At 46.8% G+C, this 19,454-nt stretch overlaps 3 protein-coding genes across 3 annotated transcripts; 1 reads left to right on the top strand and 2 right to left on the bottom strand.

The window, feature by feature from the left end:
• Positions 1-897: 897 nt before the first annotated feature.
• PPTG_06811 (hypothetical protein) lies at positions 898-2,540 on the bottom strand (the record flags this gene model as incomplete). Its single annotated transcript, XM_008900857.1, has 4 exons — positions 898-921; positions 1,465-1,609; positions 1,842-2,263; positions 2,322-2,540. 4 exons carry the CDS (start codon positions 2,538-2,540, stop codon positions 898-900), a joined length of 810 nt encoding a protein of 269 aa, XP_008899105.1.
• Positions 2,541-2,887: 347 nt separating this feature from the next.
• PPTG_06812 (hypothetical protein) lies at positions 2,888-11,300 on the top strand. The gene has a single exon (XM_008900858.1). The coding sequence runs from the start codon at positions 3,014-3,016 to the stop codon at positions 11,246-11,248; it is 8,235 nt and encodes a 2,744-aa protein (XP_008899106.1). The 5' UTR covers positions 2,888-3,013; the 3' UTR covers positions 11,249-11,300.
• On the bottom strand, positions 11,235-19,377 carry PPTG_06813 (hypothetical protein). Its single transcript, XM_008900859.1, has one exon. The coding sequence runs from the start codon at positions 19,221-19,223 to the stop codon at positions 11,292-11,294; it is 7,932 nt and encodes a 2,643-aa protein (XP_008899107.1). The 5' UTR covers positions 19,224-19,377; the 3' UTR covers positions 11,235-11,291.
• Between the last annotated feature and the right edge of the window lie 77 nt (positions 19,378-19,454).

Here is a 19,454-nt window from a genome sequence, read left to right on the forward strand (position 1 = left end):
GAAACGCGAGTAAACATCAATACCACCTTTCACACGATTCCAAGTCGCAATGACGGTTAAAATGATATGCTTTGCCGGTGGCAAAGGCCCATCATTTTTGTCAACCAAATCATTGAGCTGTCGCCACAAACCCAAGTGCTGTTTGAGAGTTGCAATGTCTCCGCAATGACCTAGCTCTTCAGTTGATAGCTGTGGGAGCGCTTCATTTGACGAATAAATCCAGTTTAGGCAACTATCATTGACGCGCTCAAAGGCAAGCAGATACGCCTCTACGACGTCATCACTCAGAACCCAATGAATCACCCGGATTACTGTTGAAGTGGAGGCATAAACCAAAAACCCATTCTTCACGGAGCTACAAACCAAGTTGTGTAGCAATTGAGATCGATGAGCTTGGTCAGGAACTAGTTTTTTGAAAGTCTTGCTATCTCTCACAGAATTCAGCGTGACAGTCACAAATTTTCCACGCTTTGTTGCAACTGTATTTTCCTTTTCAATGGTTGTCGGAGTCGTTCTTGTTTTATACTCCAGGACTGCGAAAAAGGTTACCGATTGCGGCTAATTAACGTAGGCTATTCCATCGGGTGAACACGCCAGATATCGTTGCTCAGGGCTACAGATGCAACCATTAAGTAAGTGTGGATACGAATGAAGTCAAAGGACAAATTGCGCGCTTACCGACACAACAGTCCATAGGACTTCATCTGCTGAATTGTGAAGCTTGAGTTGCTGTAAAGAATGGAGGTAGATGCGAGCAAATACTATCCTCGTTCTTGGATCCTGTTTTCATTTCTGGTGATGATTTAGGCTTTAAAAACCATGCCTCAATCAATACAGCCTCAAGAGATTTCGTCCTGGGCGATGTTGCTTCATCATCTTGGTTTAGAATCCGATCAATTAGTGTTGCCTTGCTCCCATAGCCTGCAATGTCCTGATCTTTACATTTTTGTCGTAAATCAGCGCATGTAAGCCGTTCCATCTCACCCCTAGTTAGTGCTGTATCACGTTGTTCATTGCCTTGTGACTGAGAAATTTCCAAAAGGCGGAGTAAAAATTGCATTGTAGAGGTTCCAGCCAGTGTCTGACAGATCTCGGAGGAACCGCTATCAGTTCCGTCACCACAAGGGGCCTTAGCAATTGCACGGAGCACTTTTATTGCTACCATCCCCGTAACCCGAAATTGACGCATCAAAAACCAATCTGGGGTCCGCTGAGACTTAATGAGCAAGTGGGCTGATGTCTCGAATACTTTGAAGGTGTTCTCGTCGCTGGTAGTTTCAATTGAAGCTTGTCGCTGCTCCACAATATAAGACCACTTCCCAGGGCCAACCGCTTCCACTGACGTGTTGCAGAGAACTACATTTCCGAGACCTGATCGGTACGCCAAAGCGTATGAAGGTTGATTCGGTTTAGCTGCACCCCGCTGCACAGGTTTAGATACTGCCCATTGTGCATATTTTGCACCTTGCTCACGGACAAGTTTTTGGTGTTTTTTTTGGAGCTGCCCCAAATATGAAAGGAAAACTTGAATTCTTCTTGTGTGTTCCAATAATCGGAGCCCCACACTCCAGAATTTGCTTGTTGACTTCCTTGGATTGATATCCTCTGTCTAGCGCAAACATTATCCCTGGCAAACGAATCTGACTGTCTGTAGTTGCTCCACACAATCCACGTTGAAGAATCTTCACTACATCAACCACAGTCTCTCCCTTGGAGGCAATATGTCCACCGAGAAAGAGACCTGTCGCAAGTGACACTATTCCATGTTGAACAGGACCATATCTTCATAACAACAACGTAAGTTCTGTGAATTATTGTGCCTCCCAGTCCTCTCAACGTACCCATTCTTAGGGTTTCGAGTTCGAGTTAACCCAAGATCATCCACTGCACTCGATCGAAGGCGTAGCAAATCGTCGTCGAGTTTCGCAATTGATACCTCAGAAACAAAGCCAAATCTGGAACAGAGTCGACGTAGTTCATCCATCGCGTGAGACAAATTAGGATCATGCTGAAAAGGAACTTTCCAGTGTGTTGACGATACATCGTCTTCTGCATTTGGTTTGCCAAACGCGCGCAGAATAGCAAAGTATCGCTTGGATGGCATAACGGATTTCACCGGCGGATAGTACTGCTTATTTGAACGCTCGTAAAAATTTGATGGCGACACTGAATAGAATGCCAGCCATAATTCCACTTGCAAAAACTTCAGTAAATCCGAACGTGATACGAACGCAGATTGTGCCAGACTGCTGTTCACGTGCCGCTGCGCGCACAAGAAATGACGGATCCAACCAAGCTTTCATGATGTCTTGCGTGGTCACATCTGATGGAAGGCGGTGTTCAGTGCCAAAAATGCGCACTAACAACTTCTTGGCAACACGATTTGCCTCTGTTCTAGCCTTGCTCAGCAGAAATGCTTCCACATCCTCTACGTGAAGCTGGGGTGAGGGCTCATCAATAAATTTCCACGCTGTAGATGAATCCCCAGCAACTCCAGAGTCGCTAGCAGACTGGTCGGAGTTGCTCTCGCTCTCCGACATCGTGATGTCGTGTTAGAATTGGAGTTCCAGTGCTATAAGTTGCCATAGCAAACGTTAATGACTCGTTCTGCAAGGAGTTGGTTCCGTCCTCGCGCACACGAACCTTGCTTGACCCCAAACAAGATGTGAAGGGTGCTGTGTGTCGACGTCGCTGCAAGGATTGACGCTTCCGCGCGCGTAACGCGAGGAAGTTGAAGTTTCCGTCAGCGGTCTGCTTATATTTTTTTTGTCCTACCAATCCTACCAAATTTTGGTGCTAGGAGAAACTTAAAAAACCTTAACTCGAGGTTTTATCCTTTTTCGTAGGACAAAATTCACTGGGGTTAAATAACATTCTATTACGATTTAGAGAGGCCATTGTTAACCCAAGTCCGCCCTTCCAAGAGCTCTGTAGACCTGTCTGGTATAAATACCTCGGTTGATGAAACCCCCTGGACGCGGACGCGGCTCCTGCCCAGTTAGTTTAATGGCTCATGACCATGAAAGTCTACGCGTCAAGTGTCAGTGGTGGTCCCACACTCAAAGGGCCCTCAGTGGTGACTCAAGGCTTCCGATCCAAGCCCAGTCACCTACGACGCCCTCGCCGATGGCCCTTTGGGCCCATTGAGACCGCGTACGAGAAACTCCCGTGGACCACACGACAGACCATCCGGTCGAGCATCAGTCTCTGCGCTGTACTCTACATTTTCTTTACAGTTCCCTTTCGTATCGCCTTCTACTACGACCCATTCAACTACGGAACGACCAACACTCTCGGCTGGACAGAAGAACTCAGTCTTTTTGTCGCAATGGATGCGGTCGCAGATCTTATGGGAATTTTGGAGTTTTTACGCTTTTATCAACGTCAGAAAAAAGTTTTCGGACCGAGATTCGCCAGTTTCAACGTGAGTAAAACCCACAATTTGCAACAATCCACAAGGCTGCTTATGCGCTCATCGTCATTCAAAATCCAGCATCGTGGGAAGACTAAGTGGACGTTGGCCTCTATTGGACGGCATGGCAACACTATGGACGATACAATTTCTAACCGAAATTTTGTGAGAACTCAAAAACTACAATTGATACTAGAGGTGGTGGCATTACTACCAGTGGAAATAATAACTTACGCCACGGGAGCATACAATTCGCTGCATTTGGTGCGGATTACCAAGTTATGTCGGCTCTATAAACTACGCCACTGCTTAGAGCGTTTTACTAATATTTACTCGGATCGGACATGGGTACAGCATTTATCATCTATTGGTATCGCCAGTCTTGTGAAAAATATTGGTCTGTGTGCCGGTCTGTGTCATTACGTGGCTTGTGGATACATGCTGATCGCCCATGCGCAGTGTGGGGTTTCTCTTGAGGCTTGTGACGACCACGTAGAGACGAGCTGGGCGGTTCGCGATGGACTTTTTGGCGCGTCAGTTGCACGTAAATATGCTCGTACACTTTACTGGGCATCAAGAACTATGGTTTTACTGGGATACGATGACGTGACGCCAGTATCCGATGTCGAGACCATTTACGCTTTGGTTGTGATTCTAATGGGGGCGCTATTCGGATCATCTTTACTAGCAACATTTCTCTTCATCTTCAGGTTTAGAAATGCGCGGTATGCTGCCTTCTCGACACACGTGGACAACGCTCGAGAGTATATGCGCTCTCAGAACATCCCCCGTGTTGTGCGACGACAAGTGATCGCTTACTTCAGCTACGCGTGGAACACCCACCATAGTCTCGACAGCGAAGAAGCTCTGCATTTAATGCCCAAGCATCTGCAATCCAAGGTTATCTCCACTCTAAAAGCGAGTCGGATCAAGCAGGTATGCTTTCTGGCAAAAGAAAACGTCGAGTTTCTCAACCTCCTTGCGGCCGCTCTCGTTCGATGTGTATATTCGCCAGCTGATCAGATCATCGAGCCCAAATTTAACGCTCAAATGTTCTTCGTCATCCGCGGCACAGTGATGCTTTCGTCCTTCGACGGATCAAATTCAAAAGAATGCCAAACGGGAGATTTCTTCGCTGACTCGTGCCTTCTCTTCCCAGAGACATTCGAGGAAAAAGCCGTTGCTAAAACCTTTTGTGAACTTTATGTGCTGGCGAAGAGCAAGTTTGACGACGCTATGAGCGAATTTCACAGGGATAACGAAGGCGACGTAAGAGCTGGGATGGCAGAAACACTTGAAAAATACACGACGCAACTTCGGAAAACCAAGAAGCTGCTAGGAGCACATAACAGAGCTGGAAGCACTCGACGCGCTGGGGATCTGAACAACAGTACGACTGAAAGTTCACATAACAGGAGTCGAAACGTGGACTGGAAGTTGCCGGGCTCTGCGTTTCGTATTCACTGGGATGCCGTGCGCTTACTATCGATCATTTTCATTGCGTTCGAGGTCCCGTACTTCTCTGTATTCATCTCAATAACCAACGAGCAGCATTTGTTTGTGGAGCAACCAGAGTTTGGCTTAAGGTATTCCCTCGCATTCTTAATTGAAGTGCTTTTCGGTGCGGATCTCGTATTACGCTCGCGCTATTTCGCACATTTGGATCCTATCGTGATGCTCCCTATTGAAGATCCCCAGCTGATATTCGCAGCGTACAAAGCCAATGGATTCTATGCCGACTTGATTGCGTGGCTACCAGTGGGGGTTATCTTAGAGTCATTAGCGACGGCGTCAGACCAGAAATACTCTTGGATGTTTCGTTTACTTCGCCTCTTACGACTTCGTAAGGTTCCGGAATTATTATGGAGTATTTGCGACTATTGCAGCGTGAGTTCTAAAGCCCATCTTGTGATTTCTTTACTATTAGGCGTTACCTTTATGCTTCACGTTGTTGGATGTGTATGGTTCGAAATGGCCTGGATCTCGGAAATAGGAAATACTGAGCACGCGGAAAAAAGCATATTAATGGAACTATCACGACCAGAGTGTTTAAAACACTCTACGTTGTTTGATAACTGCTCGTGGGTGACATTCGACTGCTATGCTCATATCGGCGACAGTTTTCCGGCAGAGAATCCGGACTCCATGTATCAGGCCTCCTTCGCGTATATGCGTTCAGTGTACTGGGCCATTGTAACTCTTACGGCCGTCGGCTATGGAGATATAGTGGCATATTCAACTGGAGAGAGTTTTTTCGCTGCATTTTGGATATTTGTCGGTGGAATCATAAATTTTGGAGTAGTAGGAGCCATGTCGAGTACTATTTCGAATGCTATGGCGCCGCATCATCATCATATGGAGAAGCTTAATTCATTGAATAGCGTTTTGGAGCGCATGGATATATCGGAGAAACTGAGCACCGAGATTCGTCGCTTTTACCACCATGCCTTTACTGGACGCAAACAAGCGTACGAGTCTCAATTACTCTCGCATTTACCCGATCAACTCTGTTATGAGATTTCGTCTTTGCTGCATTCCGAGTCCGTGAAAAGCGTGACGCTCTTTGACTCGGCCAGCATTGAGTTTCTAAAAGAAGTGACGGGTAAATTTCGTCACCGCATCTACCAGAACGGCGATTCGATTTGTCTTGAGGGAGATATTTGTCGAGAATTCTTCGTCTTCTTACATGGCAGTAAAGTCAACGTGTTCTTTAGATCTAGGAAAGTGCCAATTCGCGCTCTTCATGAAGGTGACAGTTACGGAGTTATGGCTTTCTTACTGAGGCGTGCCCACCCCGCTACTCTCACGGCAGCCTCGTTAGTTCACGCTTCAGTCATGACTCGAGATCAGTTCGACGTTATTCAACGTAAATTCGACGACGACTTGAAAGATATGAAGGAAGAGGCCCAAACACTTTGGGACGAACAGCAGAAAAACATGCGCCGTATTGTACGCAATCTCGAGAGACTCAAGCTCCAGCCTCACATGATGTCGACATCAACTCTGTTTTATCAGGGCGATACGACGGTGACACCCACAGTTGGTGGAAGAAAAGAAAGCAAAGTGGTTCGTGACGTGAACGCCACGCGTGAAGTCCTCTCAAGCGTCTGGAAAGCAATCGTAATGTGTGGCAACGTGTACAACACTATCTTCGTCATCGTCCGCATTTGTTTCCACTCTCATCTTCACTTTTCCAGTGGAACTAATACTTCTATTTGGGCTGCAGATATTTGCTGCGATATCTTCTTTGCACTTGATATTTACCTTCGACTGTATTACTTCGGCTGTCCTGATGTCGGGTTGGAAAACCTGATCGAGCGGAAAGAGGTCGATAAACAGTATCGTCGGAGTTCGACGTTGAAGTGGGATATTCTGGCGTCGTTGCCACTCTACACTCCATTTGCCAGCGGATCATTGACTGCCAGTCTGTGTCGATTACCTCGCCTTATTAGATGTATCGATATATGGACGTACCTTGACGATGGCATTATTCTCATCCAGCAGCATTTCGCGTCTCACAATGTATCAGCGTATCTGAGTCCAGTGAAGCTCATGATCATCTTGGTGCTCGTGGCTCACTATGTGGGTTGTATTTTCTTTTGGATCTCAGAACACGAATGCGCACACGTTCAAAAGTGCTGGGTAGACAATGATCATCTGCTTCACCAGTATCACCACTCGCTGATTATGCTGTACGCAAAGTCTTTTTACTGGGCTATCACGACATTACTGCTAGTAGGGTCTCGTGAGAGTGTTCCTCGTGATACGGCTGGTACGTTGTGGACAGGCTTCACTTGTTTGTGTTGCACATTCATTATCGGTCACATTGTGGGAGAAATATCAGAACTTATCCTTGAACTGGGGAAAGAAGTTAAACACTATAAGAGTCGAATTGCGAGTTTCGACGGCTTTGCAAAGGAGAACGAATTACCTGTAAGTTTACGAAAACGTGTTGGATTTTTCTTTAAGGAACAATTCGAGCATACAAAAGGAACGGATTTGCATAATACAATCCATGACTTGTCAGCTAATTTACGACTCAAACTCATGCTCGAAGTTTATGGTCATTCCATCTCGTTGCTGCCAATCAGTCGCTTCCTCACGTCGTCACAAGTTAACAATCTCGCACTGCGACTGAAGTCGGAGATTTTCATTCCAGGCGATAATATTCTAGTCGAGGGTACGTTTGGAAGTCGGCTGTGTACTCTTCGAAGAGGGATCGCTGCCGTCTTCTGGACCAGCTCTGTTACAAGCGTGGCTATCCTAATGGAAGGCGCATTGTTTGGTGAAGTTGCGTTCTTTTTATCTGGCCAGCGAAGACTCGCAACGGTGCGTGCAGCAACAGCTTGTGAAGTGCTGTTTGTCACGAAACACGACTGGCAAGAATTGTGGACATCCACGGGCGATATGTCGGATATTCAGGTCCAGAAGCACGCGCAACACGCCATTTTCAATTGGGTTCACACTCGTCTGCTGCGGTATCAACGGGCTAGTCTGCGTGCAGCCAGTAAGGCCAAACGTCTGCTATCTTCTCGACACACGTTGCATACGACAATGGCCGCTGCATCCGGAACTTCTAAAGCGAGAACGAGACTATCTGCGGTGTTATTAAATCACAGAGAGAGCAGCGGCGTAGGCACCTCAACGTTGGGAAATCTCAGTCCTTCACCAAGATATGGATCATCAAAGACTGGGGACTCCAGAAGGATCTCTATCGCCTCTGAGATGCAGATTTTGGAGAGGAAAACCAAATATTTATTGGCGAAGACTGACAAATGTGCTAAGAAGTACCATCCAGCCATTGAAGCACTGCATACACATCGACGTTCCTCTTCAATTATATCGGGAAAAAGTCTTCGCAGTAGCGTCTCACACAGCAGGAGTAGGGGGAACTCCAGTGGGGTGTCAGGAGTGTATCGAAGCATGATAGGCGACTCCGTTACGCCTATTGCTCGCAACAACACTGCTACCACATTGGACATTCGCTTAGTGCAGTTTATTATCGACATGAACCCGATCAACAAGTATGTGCGTGATGGTCTATCGGACGAGCATGTACGAAGCATCGAGAAAGAGTGCTGGACACGTTTTAAACTCCTCTCAGTAGCTCAATACGGAATCACTCGCCTGTTAGAGGAGCTCGCCCCTAGCGATACGCTCTTCAGTCAATCACCCGGTGCCTCTGGCTCCATGGACCAACGATCTCCAGTCAAGATTCAGCCAGCTAGAAACGGCACACTGCATCGTACACGTTCACTTCGAAGTGGTGAAAATACAAGCCGAAAGCGCAGTATAGACGAGTTGGTGATGGCAGCTTCGAACCGAAGAGGAAGTGGCCCAGAAGCATCCAAGAAGTGGAAAGCGCTCGCAATAGCAGCGGCGCCAAGACTCAGTGCTCTATTTTCCAAGCGAAATGTCGGTGGACTACGTGATCGTAGGTTATCGATTGAAGCGCAGGAATTTCACTTGACAAGAACTGAACAATCAGCCAGACTTTCGCGTATGTCGCGCTGTCACTCCTTGCCGCAGTTCGGACGCGAGTTTTTCGATGAAATTCGTCGAGGTGATAGTACGCACTTGTCTGTCAACAGCACGCAGCCAGGTATTGACTTTGAGACGCTCCAGCGCTGTCAGCGTCCTCAGCATTCAATGCAGCTTCGACTATTCCACCGATATCGGGCGTGGAAGGACGGCAACCAAGCCACTGTTCTACCCGAACATCACAACTCAATTCGTCGCAATCTGAATGATACTATACCTCGAACTTCTTCGTTGATCGACAGATCAGCAGCGATAGGATCTCGGCTCCATATTGCTAGCCAACAAGCTCTGCATATGGCCAAGACGGAACTCAAAGCGACGAAATTCATCAAAGATGTCCAATTAATGGGGAAATTCTGGGACCTAGCCATGCTTTTGGTAGCGATTTACCACTCGCTTATCACGCCTTTTAAAGTGTGCTTTTCACCCGAACTTAGTGAATTATCCGACGCTGCGCTGCGTGGATGGTCCGGATTCGAGATTTTCATGGATTTACTGTGTTTATTCGACGTGTGTTACAAACTCTGGCACAGCTCTACAGCACAAGAAAATGGTGTTTCATCACTATCAAGCTCGCGACAGCCTGGAATTCGACGAGCACTGGCGTCAAACCCAGCGTTACGAACCGATATTGTTGCAATGCTTCCACTTGAATTGTTATTATTCAACAGTAATGTACGAATATCCCTGCCGTCTATCGAAGGTCATGGTTCTTGGTGGACATCTCGATGGATCTTACGCATGAATCGGATGCTTCTTGTTAGTCATATCGAACCTCTAACGGAGCAGCTATTCCAGTTTCTAATTTATGATCGAAAAGTACAAGTTAACGAGGCAGTCCTTTACTTTATGCGAGGACTGTCGTCCTATCTGACTATGGGGCATCTCTTAGCTTGTATGTGGTATATCACGAGTTACGTGGGTCTACAACATTATGGGACATCATGGCTCGCAACATCGGGTATGTTAACGTCTATCCAAGATGTTAAACACTCCCCCCAGCGAAGGCTTAGTGAACACGTGAGTTCTTTTTCGTTAGAGACCGTATCTCTTTCTCGCAAATACTTACGCTCATTGCTCTTCTCTTTGGAGTGTATTTCTACTCTATTTTACGGTGACATTCTCTCGATGAACCCTATGGAATTGGTAGCGGAGATCGTCATCACACTTTGGGCCATATACATCTATGGAGCACTTGTCGGAGCACAAGGAGAGCTCTTGGATGCACGCGCTAAACGTGAAGCTGCATTTGAACAAACGTTAGGCGAGCTGCATCACTATTTGGTCCAGAATGAAGTACCCAAGGACATAAAGAGACAGGTTAAGGTGTATTATGCGCGTCTGTGGGCTCGTCGTAAAGGGGAGGCTGAATATGCTGCGGTGGCGCACGTCTCGAGGTCTTTGTATGAGGATGTAGTGTTGGCTACGTTACGAGGTTTTGCAGTACAGGTTGCAGCATTCCGATCACTAGACGACCCATTTTTACGTGCTTTACTCGCTTGTCTACACTACGTCGTGTGCTCTGAAAAAGAGGAAGTTTTTGTCATCGGAGATATGGATCGAAGCATGTATTTCATTGCCCAAGGACGTGTCGCGGTCAAAATGGGCAACAGCGAGTCGATCCGAGAACGCGGTGAGTTTTTCGGGGAGCTGGCGTTACTTTACGGTATTTCTCGATTAGAAACATGTAGTGCTGTAACCGTAACGGAGCTTTATCGGCTAGATCATGAACCGTATGAACGTTTACTGCTGGAATTCCCTGAATACCGAGCTCGAAACAAGCTATCATGGACCGCTATGTCTACTAGTTCAACCCGGGAGCGTTCGATCGTCGAAGAAGCTGTGCGTTGTTTTAATAAACCTGGGAAGACTAGAAATCCTGGATTAGAAGGACCATCGAGTCAAATACCGACACTTCTCAACATGGAAAGTATCGCGATTAACGCTGAGCGTATCGATGCACAGTTGCCGCATTCATATATCTATCGCTCTGCCATGGAATTATTGTCTAGACTGAACAAAGTGCATCCGTTGGAGGCAAAGGATTTGTATGTAAGGAGTCGGTACGGTGCTCGTAGGCAACTCAAGACAGTCCTGGGTATTGCCACTGCAAGACCGGAAGCTGAGGATGCCGTGCGTAGTTTCCACAGCTCACCTGGAACACCACGGGAGACTAGTATTCACGAACATCATAGTGACAGCTTAGAGCACTTGGAAGCGGTTGTAGCTGAATTATCAAGACCAACAGACCACCAAAGAACGGAAACTATCAAGAAGGCTTTCGAGAAAGCTTAAAAATAATAGAATTTCTTTAACTATAACGTGAAGAACTGACAGATTATGCTGGATATTTTGTCAATTTGGCTGGTCCGTTCGTATCCGAGTGTTCCGCTTGTGCCCCGTTACTACTAACAGGTGTTACGCATCGCAACAGATGCTTGCGTGCACCATCCCGACACTTAAGAATCAGATCTTTCGCTTCCAGCGGGTGTAGTGACTGCAGACTGGCCAGCATTTTCATTGAGGATCCCAATACAAACGAGAATTGTAGTCGTGACTCCATGTTCTCAGCTGTAGTAGGCACCACTCTGGCAATACTTGGTCTCGATGCCAGCGTTCTGTGCAACCGAGGGGGGAACTGAGGCACTACTCTAACGGTCTCAGCAAATGTAGTCCATGCTAGTTTATTGCGTGCTCGATATTCTGGAAATTCTAGCAGTAGACGCTCGTAGGGTTCGTGATCTAGTCGATGCAACTCCGTTACAGTAAGAGCGACGCATGTCTCTAATCGTGAGATACCGTAAAGCAAAGTCAGCTCGCCAAAGTACTCTCCACGCTCTTTAGTAACACCTGACGCATCCGTCTTGACTAGAACACGTCCTTGAGCGATAAAGTACATGCTCCTATCGACATCGCCTTTCATGACGATTTCCTCGTCCTCCTCACACACAACATACTGTAAACAGACAAGCAACGCCCGTAAGAAATGTTCCTCTAATCCTCGGAACGCCTTAACTTGTGCGGCGAAATGACGGAGTGTAGTAGACACCACATCCTCGTATAACAACCGCGAAACTTTTTTCACTGACGAGAACTCACTCTCACCGCGACCTCGAACCCACAGCCGCGCGTAGTAAGCTTTAATCTGGCGTCTTAGAGTCTTGGGAACGTCATTTTGCAGTACGTAATGGTGTAGTTCTCCTAAACGTTGTTCAAACTTGGCCTCGCTCTTTGCACGCGCATCCAACAGCTCCGCTTGAGCGCCAACCAGCGCGCCGTATATGTAAATACTCCAGAATGTAATGATGATTTCCGCTACTAACTCTAACGGATTCATGGATAAGATATCACCGTAAAATAGAGTAGAGATACACTCTATCGAGAACAGGAATGACCGAAGGTACTTCCGAATTAGAGACACAGTGTCTAAAGAAAAAGTGCTTGCAGTCTGGCTTAGCATTCGACGTGCATGCTCCACAACAGTTGATTCATCTGCAATATACGTCAACATGCCGGAAGTTGCAAGCCAAGACGTCCCGTATTGATGGAATCCAGTTTCACTGGTGATGAACCAAATACAAGCGAGGAGGTGACCAGTTGCAAGATAGGATGCTAAACCTCTTATGAAGTACAGCATTTCTTCGCTGACAGGTATCTTGAGATCATGCACCATAAACTGAATAAGTTGCTCGGATAATGGCTCAATTCGACGCAGCAGCAGCATGCGATTCATTCGCAGAAGCCAGCGAGTAGTCCACCATGATGCACCACTGTGTAACATGGACGATTCCGGGATAGGTACACGGATGTTAGAAGCAAGAAGTAGGAGTTCAAGAGGCAGCATCGCGACAATATACGATCGTAACTCTGGATTCGCAGTAAGAGCGTGATGAAGGCCGTTTTTGGACGAGTTTGAGGCCGAGAAAATATTCTGTTGCATCGTCGAAGCGTGCTGCAATTGATACAGAACGTCAACCAAGCACAGTACGTCCAAGAGCATCTCTACAATCGACCAACTACGTAGTGTTCCATCGGATAACTCGATGAGAGCAGGTGAAAAGCTGATCTTGAATGGAGTGACGATCAAATGATAAACTGCTATCGTAAGCATGACAAAGTCCCACAATTTGCCCAGTTCTTTGACTCGTCGAATAAAAACTTGCGACTGCAAGTCGGTAGTAGCAGAGAAAAGTGCTCGTTGGCTCGGAAGTTGTAACCTCGATCCTACTGCAGCACCGCGAGGACGATTGAAGCTGCGGAAGCTTGGGGTTCCGGTCGGAGAGACAATAGAGCCTCGTTTACTTCCGGTGGACAGATTCGGTAGAACACGACTTGCTGAGGCCTTAGTAGAAGCTCTCCACTGTCGATAGAGGTGATACCAGTGTAATTGTTTAGCATATTGCGGTCGTTGGCAGCGCTGCAGAATCTCAAAGCTAATTCCTGACGTCTTCGACAGACTAGGCGCTTGTTTACGTTTTGTAACTCTTAAAAAGTCGGCCTCAATTACTGGTAAAGAAAAGCAGCGTGACCTTCGTACGTCTGTTGCAACGTGTTCAGAATTTGACGGACCAACTTGAGGTCGTTCATTAACCGCTGCCACAGACAACCGACGCCTTTTTTGCCTGGTTTTGTTGCCACCCGAAGACACTAACGGTGTTTTCCCTACCTTTAAAGTGCTCTTCAGTGAAGATTTCACCTTGGGAGCTTCCATGTTCCTCTTTTTTAGGCGAAAACTGGTGCTCAATCGAAGTCTTTTTCCCTTTCGTCCAGGTTGGATCTTGATTTCCGGACGACGAGTAGCTTGAGTATTATCTGAAATTACTAACTGGTTCAGAAGGTTATCAACTGCACGCTGGGCTTCCGCGAGAACTCCAAAGCGTGACCAGCATTCCCGCTCCATTGAACGAAGACGCTGCGTACTTAAGCCACTGTAAATATGTTTGTTCAGTGGATTAAGGTCCACTATGAATTGGAGTTGGCGGATGTCCGCTGTAGTATCGCCTGTAGACTTTTTAATCATAAATGAAGCATCGGAGTTCCCACTCTTCCATTGACTCCCGTGTGATACCGTAGTTCGATCTCTGCTCTGTGTAACTGAGCGCCGTACTGTTGCGAATATCGACGACGATCTTCGCGCTTGGATGGAAGCGATAGCTGGACTGAATTTCTCCGTACATTCGTCACTTTTCGTTAATAGATACTCAGCTTTCTTCTCCAGGAGCTGCACCTCCGGGTGCACAAATAACCGACATACTTCAGCTTGTGACATCCTTCGTGGAGGTGTGGCAGCTCGCAAGATCCCCGGACCGGTTTTATGGTTTGATTGCGGTTGTGTTTTTATATTTCCCTCTTCTGAAGGTGGATAAACGAAATGCTTGACTTGCTTAGCGGCTCGAAGAGTGGCGTTTTGATACCGTTGTAGTCGACTGCTGACCCAGCCGAGAATGGCATGGAGAGCGTGTTTCTGAACGTGAGTGTCTGCCGCATTGCCACTACTCGCCCAGAGTTCTTGCCAGTCATGTTTAGAAACGTACAACACCTCACAGAACATAGTAGCTTTAACAGTAGCAAGTCGTCGCTGGTTAGGGAGGAAGAACGCGATCTCGCCAAAGAATGCGCCTTCCATTAGTATAGCCACTGCGGCTACAGCACTTGTCCAGTAGCAAGCAGCCATGCCTTTGCGTAGTGTACACAGACGATTCCCATACGTTCCTTCCACTAGAATATCATCCCCTGGGATGAACAACTCGGGTTTTAATCGTAATGCTAGATTGTTCACCTGCGACGCTGTCAAGAATCGACAAATTGGCAGATTCGCAATGGAATTTCCGTAAATTTCAAGCATTAGTTTCAGACGAAGGTTGGCGGACAAATCGTGCACTGTAGCGAACAAATCGCTCCCTTTTGTGTGCTCGAAGTGCACGCGAAAGAAATAGGTGATACGATCCCGTAATGTCTGAGGCAGTTCATGTTTTTTCGCAAAACTCTCGAAACTCGCGACGTGACTTTTGTAATGTTTTGTTTCTTTCCCAAGTTCGAGGATAAGTTCTGATATTTCTCCCACAATGTGACCGATAATGAATGTGCAACACAAACACGTGAAGCCTGTCCACAACGTACCAGCCGTATCACGAGGAACACTCTCACGAGACCCTACTAGCAGTAATGTCGTGGTAGCCCAGTAAAAAGACTTTGCGTATAGCATAATCAGCGAGTGGTGATACTGATGAAGCAGATGATCATTGTCTACCCAGCACTTTTGAACGTGTTCGCATTCATGTTCTGAGATCCAAAAGAAAATACAACCCACATAGTGAGCCACGAGCACCAAGATGATCATGAGCTTCACTGGACTCAGATACGCTGATACATTGTGAGACGCGAAATGCTGCTGGATGAGAATAATGCCATCGTCAAGGTACGTCCATATATCGATACATCTAATAAGGCGAGGTAATCGACACAGACTGGCAGTCAATGATCCGCTGGCAAATGGAGTGTAGAGTGGCAACGACGCCAGAATATCCCACTTCAACGTCGAACTCCGACGATACTGTTTATCGACCTCTTTCCGCTCGATCAGGTTTTCCAACCCGACATCAGGACAGCCGAAGTAATACAGTCGAAGGTAAATATCAAGTGCAAAGAAGATATCGCAGCAAATATCTGCAGCCCAAATAGCAGTATTAGTTCCACTGGAAAAGTGAAGATGAGAGTGAAAACACACTCGAAATATAACGAAAAACGCATTGTAGACGTTCCAACTAGTGACGAGCGCATTCCATACTGTAGTTAACGACTCCCTCAAATGTATCCCACGAACGAGTTGCTGAGTCCCTTTTGTAATGAGAGCATTGTCACGCTGATAAAAGAGCGTTGGGGTATGCATGGAGTGGGGCTGTAATTTGAGCTTCTCTAGATTCGCAACGATGCGTTCAAGTCGATTCTGGTCTACAATCACCAACGCTTCAGCCTTAGATTTCATGTCACCAACGTCTTTAGCAAATTTACGCTGGATAACGTCGAATTGTTCTCGTGTCATGACCGAAGCCTGAACATGCGCCGCAGCACGGATCGTTGCAGGATATGGTCGTCTTAACAGAAACTCGTTCACACCATAGCTGTCTCCGTTACAGAGTGCACGTACTGGTGCTTTGCGAAGTCGAAAAAACAAATTGACCTTGCTGTTGTGCAAGAATACAAAGAATTTCCGGCACACATCTCCCTCCAGACAAATCGTTTCGCCATTTTGATAACTTCTGTGACGGAATTTTCCCGTCACTTCTTTAAGAAATCCCGTGCTCGCTGAATTAAAAAGTGGGATACACTTCACGGCTTCGGAGTGCAAAAGCGACGAGATCTTGTAGCACAATTGGTCGGGTAAATTTGACAACAATTGAGACTCGTAACATTGCTTTCTTCCAGTGAATTGTTGATGGTAGAAGCGTCGAATTTCACCGCTTAAATGTTCCGAAACCTCCATCCGCTCCAAGACGTGATTCAGCGTATTAATCTTCTCCATATAGTGGTGGTGTGGAGCCATCGCGTTCGAAATAGTACTTGACATTGCTCCCACAACGCCAAAGTTAATAATTCCTCCCACAAATATCCAAAATGCTGCAAAATAACTCTCTGCAGTAGAGTACGCGACGATATCGCCGTACCCCACTGCTGTCAGTGTCACAACTGCCCAGTACAACGAACGCAGATACGCGAATGGAGCCTGGTACATTGATTCTGGGTTCTCTACTGGGAAAGTTACGCCAATATGCGAGTAACAATCGTAAATTACCCAAGTACAGTTCTGAAATTTCGTGGCTTGTTCCAGACACTCGGGGCGGGTTAATGCTGACATGGTTGCTATGTCACCAAGCAGAGAATCGCTATCTTGTTCAATTAATGTCATTTGGAACCATGCGCAGCCAACCACGTGCAACATCAGAGTAACTCCAAGAACTAAGAAGACAACAGTCTGTAGTTTGGAACTCAATCCATAGAAATCAGCGAGATTGGCTAGTAAACTTGGTATCAAACGTATGCGTAGCATACGAAGCAGACGGAAGATCGCGGAATATCCGTGAATTGTGCCAGCAGGTAGAAAATCTAGCACAAGACCCACAGGTAGCCATGCTACCAAGTCGATATAAAATCCATTGGCTTTGTAATTTTCGAAGATAAGGCTTGGTTGCACCACATTCAGCATCACATTCGGGTCCAAATACGAGAAATAACGTGCGCGGAGAAAGAGATCAATTCCTAACAGAACCTCGACCAAAACCGTTAACACGTAGCGCAGACTAACGTCCTGCTGGACCATGAATATATCCGCCTCGTCGCCCATAGTAATAAACACAGCGAAATACGGAACCTCAAAGGCAACGTAAACGATCGCTGCTAGACGCGCTGTATCCCACAATACACTGAAATACGATCCAGGATGCTGCCAGCTGATGCCTCGAACGGATTCGGCCGTAGTTTTGTCTTCGGCGATCAGACTATGAGAGCTCATAAGCATTTTCCTGCTTCCACCTTCGCGAATACCTTGCATACCCAACATTTTTTGCATCTTCTGAAGTTGGTTTAGATATTTTTCCAGAGTATCAGTCATCCGTAAGCGTACATCAGCCTCGTTTCCACGATAAAACTCTTTTAAAGCCTCGTCGAATTTGCTCTTGGCTAATACATACAGTTCGCAAAACGTTTTAGCCACAGCCTTCTGCTCGTACTGTTCTGGATCGAGTAAGCAAACGTCCGCAAAGAATTCCCCCGCTGAAAACTCCTTGGCGTTCGAGCCGTTAAACGCCGAAACCACCACTTTGCCTCGTATCACGAAAAAAGTCTCCGCATTGATCTTTGGCTCGATGATCTGGTCTCCAGGTGAGTATACCCGTCGGACGAGTGCAAGTGCCAGCATGTTGGTAAACTCGATACTCTCCTTTGTAAGAAAACACACTTGCTTTAAACGACTGGCCTTGATGTTGAACACGACTTTGGACTGCAAATGCTTGGGCATCAAACGAAGAGCATCTTCGCCGTCGAGACTCTGGTGTGCGTTCCACGAGTAGCTGAAAAACGCCATCACTTGATGCCGTAATGGTCGTGGAATATTGCGAGAGCGCATATATTCTCGAGCATTGTCCATATGGGTCGTGTACGCTGCGTACCGAGCATTGCGAAAACGAAACAAAAACAGGAAATTAGCTAGTAATGACGATCCACATAGCGCCCCCATGAGCACAACAACCACTGTATACAGTGTTTCTGCATTGGAAACAGGCGTCACATCGTCATATCCGAGCAACACGAGCGTTCGCGACGCCCAATACAGTGTACGCCCATATTTTCTTGCAACTGAAGCCCCAAAAAGACGATCTCGGACGACCCAGCTCGTCTCTGTGTCTTGGTGGCAGAATTCTAGGCCAACACCGCATTGCAAATGTGCAATGAGCATATATCCACACGCCGCCCAGTGGCATAACCCCGCACAGACTCCAATCGTCCTAACTAAAGTATCTACACCCGTAGACGACAAATGCTGAGACCACGCCCGATGGGAATAAAGCTTTGCAATTCGTGCGAAACAACGCCGAAGCTTGTAGAGTCGACACAGCTTGGTAATTCGCACCAGATGCAGCACATTAAACGCTCTTAGAGCGATTGGAATTACCTCCACCGGAACCAGTGCAACGAGCTCTAGTAATAACTCTAAACGCAATTGTGTCCTCTTAGAAACGACCGTCTCGGGCATGGAGGAGGCGGATAAAATGGTTGCAATTGTCCACTTGACTTTGCCTTGACGCTGATGCTCGATGAATGATGGTGTTCGAGTGAGAGTGTTGGTATCCGACCTTCGGGTGGACGTCACCTCAGACGTAGCTGAAAATACGGACGGTTGTGTTCGTCTCCAACGACTGAAGAAAAATCTGAATTGCACGAGAGCTATAAGGTCAATAAGTGTGTCGATAGCGGTAAATACTGTGAGTTCCTTTGTCCATGAGTGATGATCGTCGTACGGATCGTAATAAAAAGCCACGCGAAATGGCACAGTCACGAAAAGATAGAGCAACCCGAAGAGGTTCACGACTACGAGGAATGTTTGTCGAGTTGTCCAGGAGAGGTGGATGTGGTAGGAGTGAACTGCTTGCTGTAGTACGCGTCGAAGCTTGGACACGGGGACAGCAGATGATGACGGACCACTTCCGCTCACTAGAAGCACTTCATTTGGCCCATCGAGGGCATCCGTACGTGGGCGAACTTTGTTCCGCGCCATCTCGAGAGCAATGAGAAGTGAGACCTGTCGGTTAGACGTCGACGAGGTCGAAAATAGGACAGAGGACGCATGAAGAAACGCACTACCCGTGCAACGGGACCTGTAAGTGAAATAGGCTACTTTTGTTTGTCCAACTGGTTGTGGCCATGAATTGGACAAACAAAAGACAAATAGGTCACATTTTTATTTTTAATTTGTCGGTTAAAAAATAAAAATTGAAAAACGTAAAAA

Source organism: Phytophthora parasitica (genome assembly GCF_000247585.1).
Source record: "Phytophthora parasitica INRA-310 unplaced genomic scaffold supercont2.10, whole genome shotgun sequence".
Classification (NCBI taxonomy): Eukaryota; Oomycota; class Peronosporomycetes; order Peronosporales; family Peronosporaceae; genus Phytophthora; species Phytophthora nicotianae.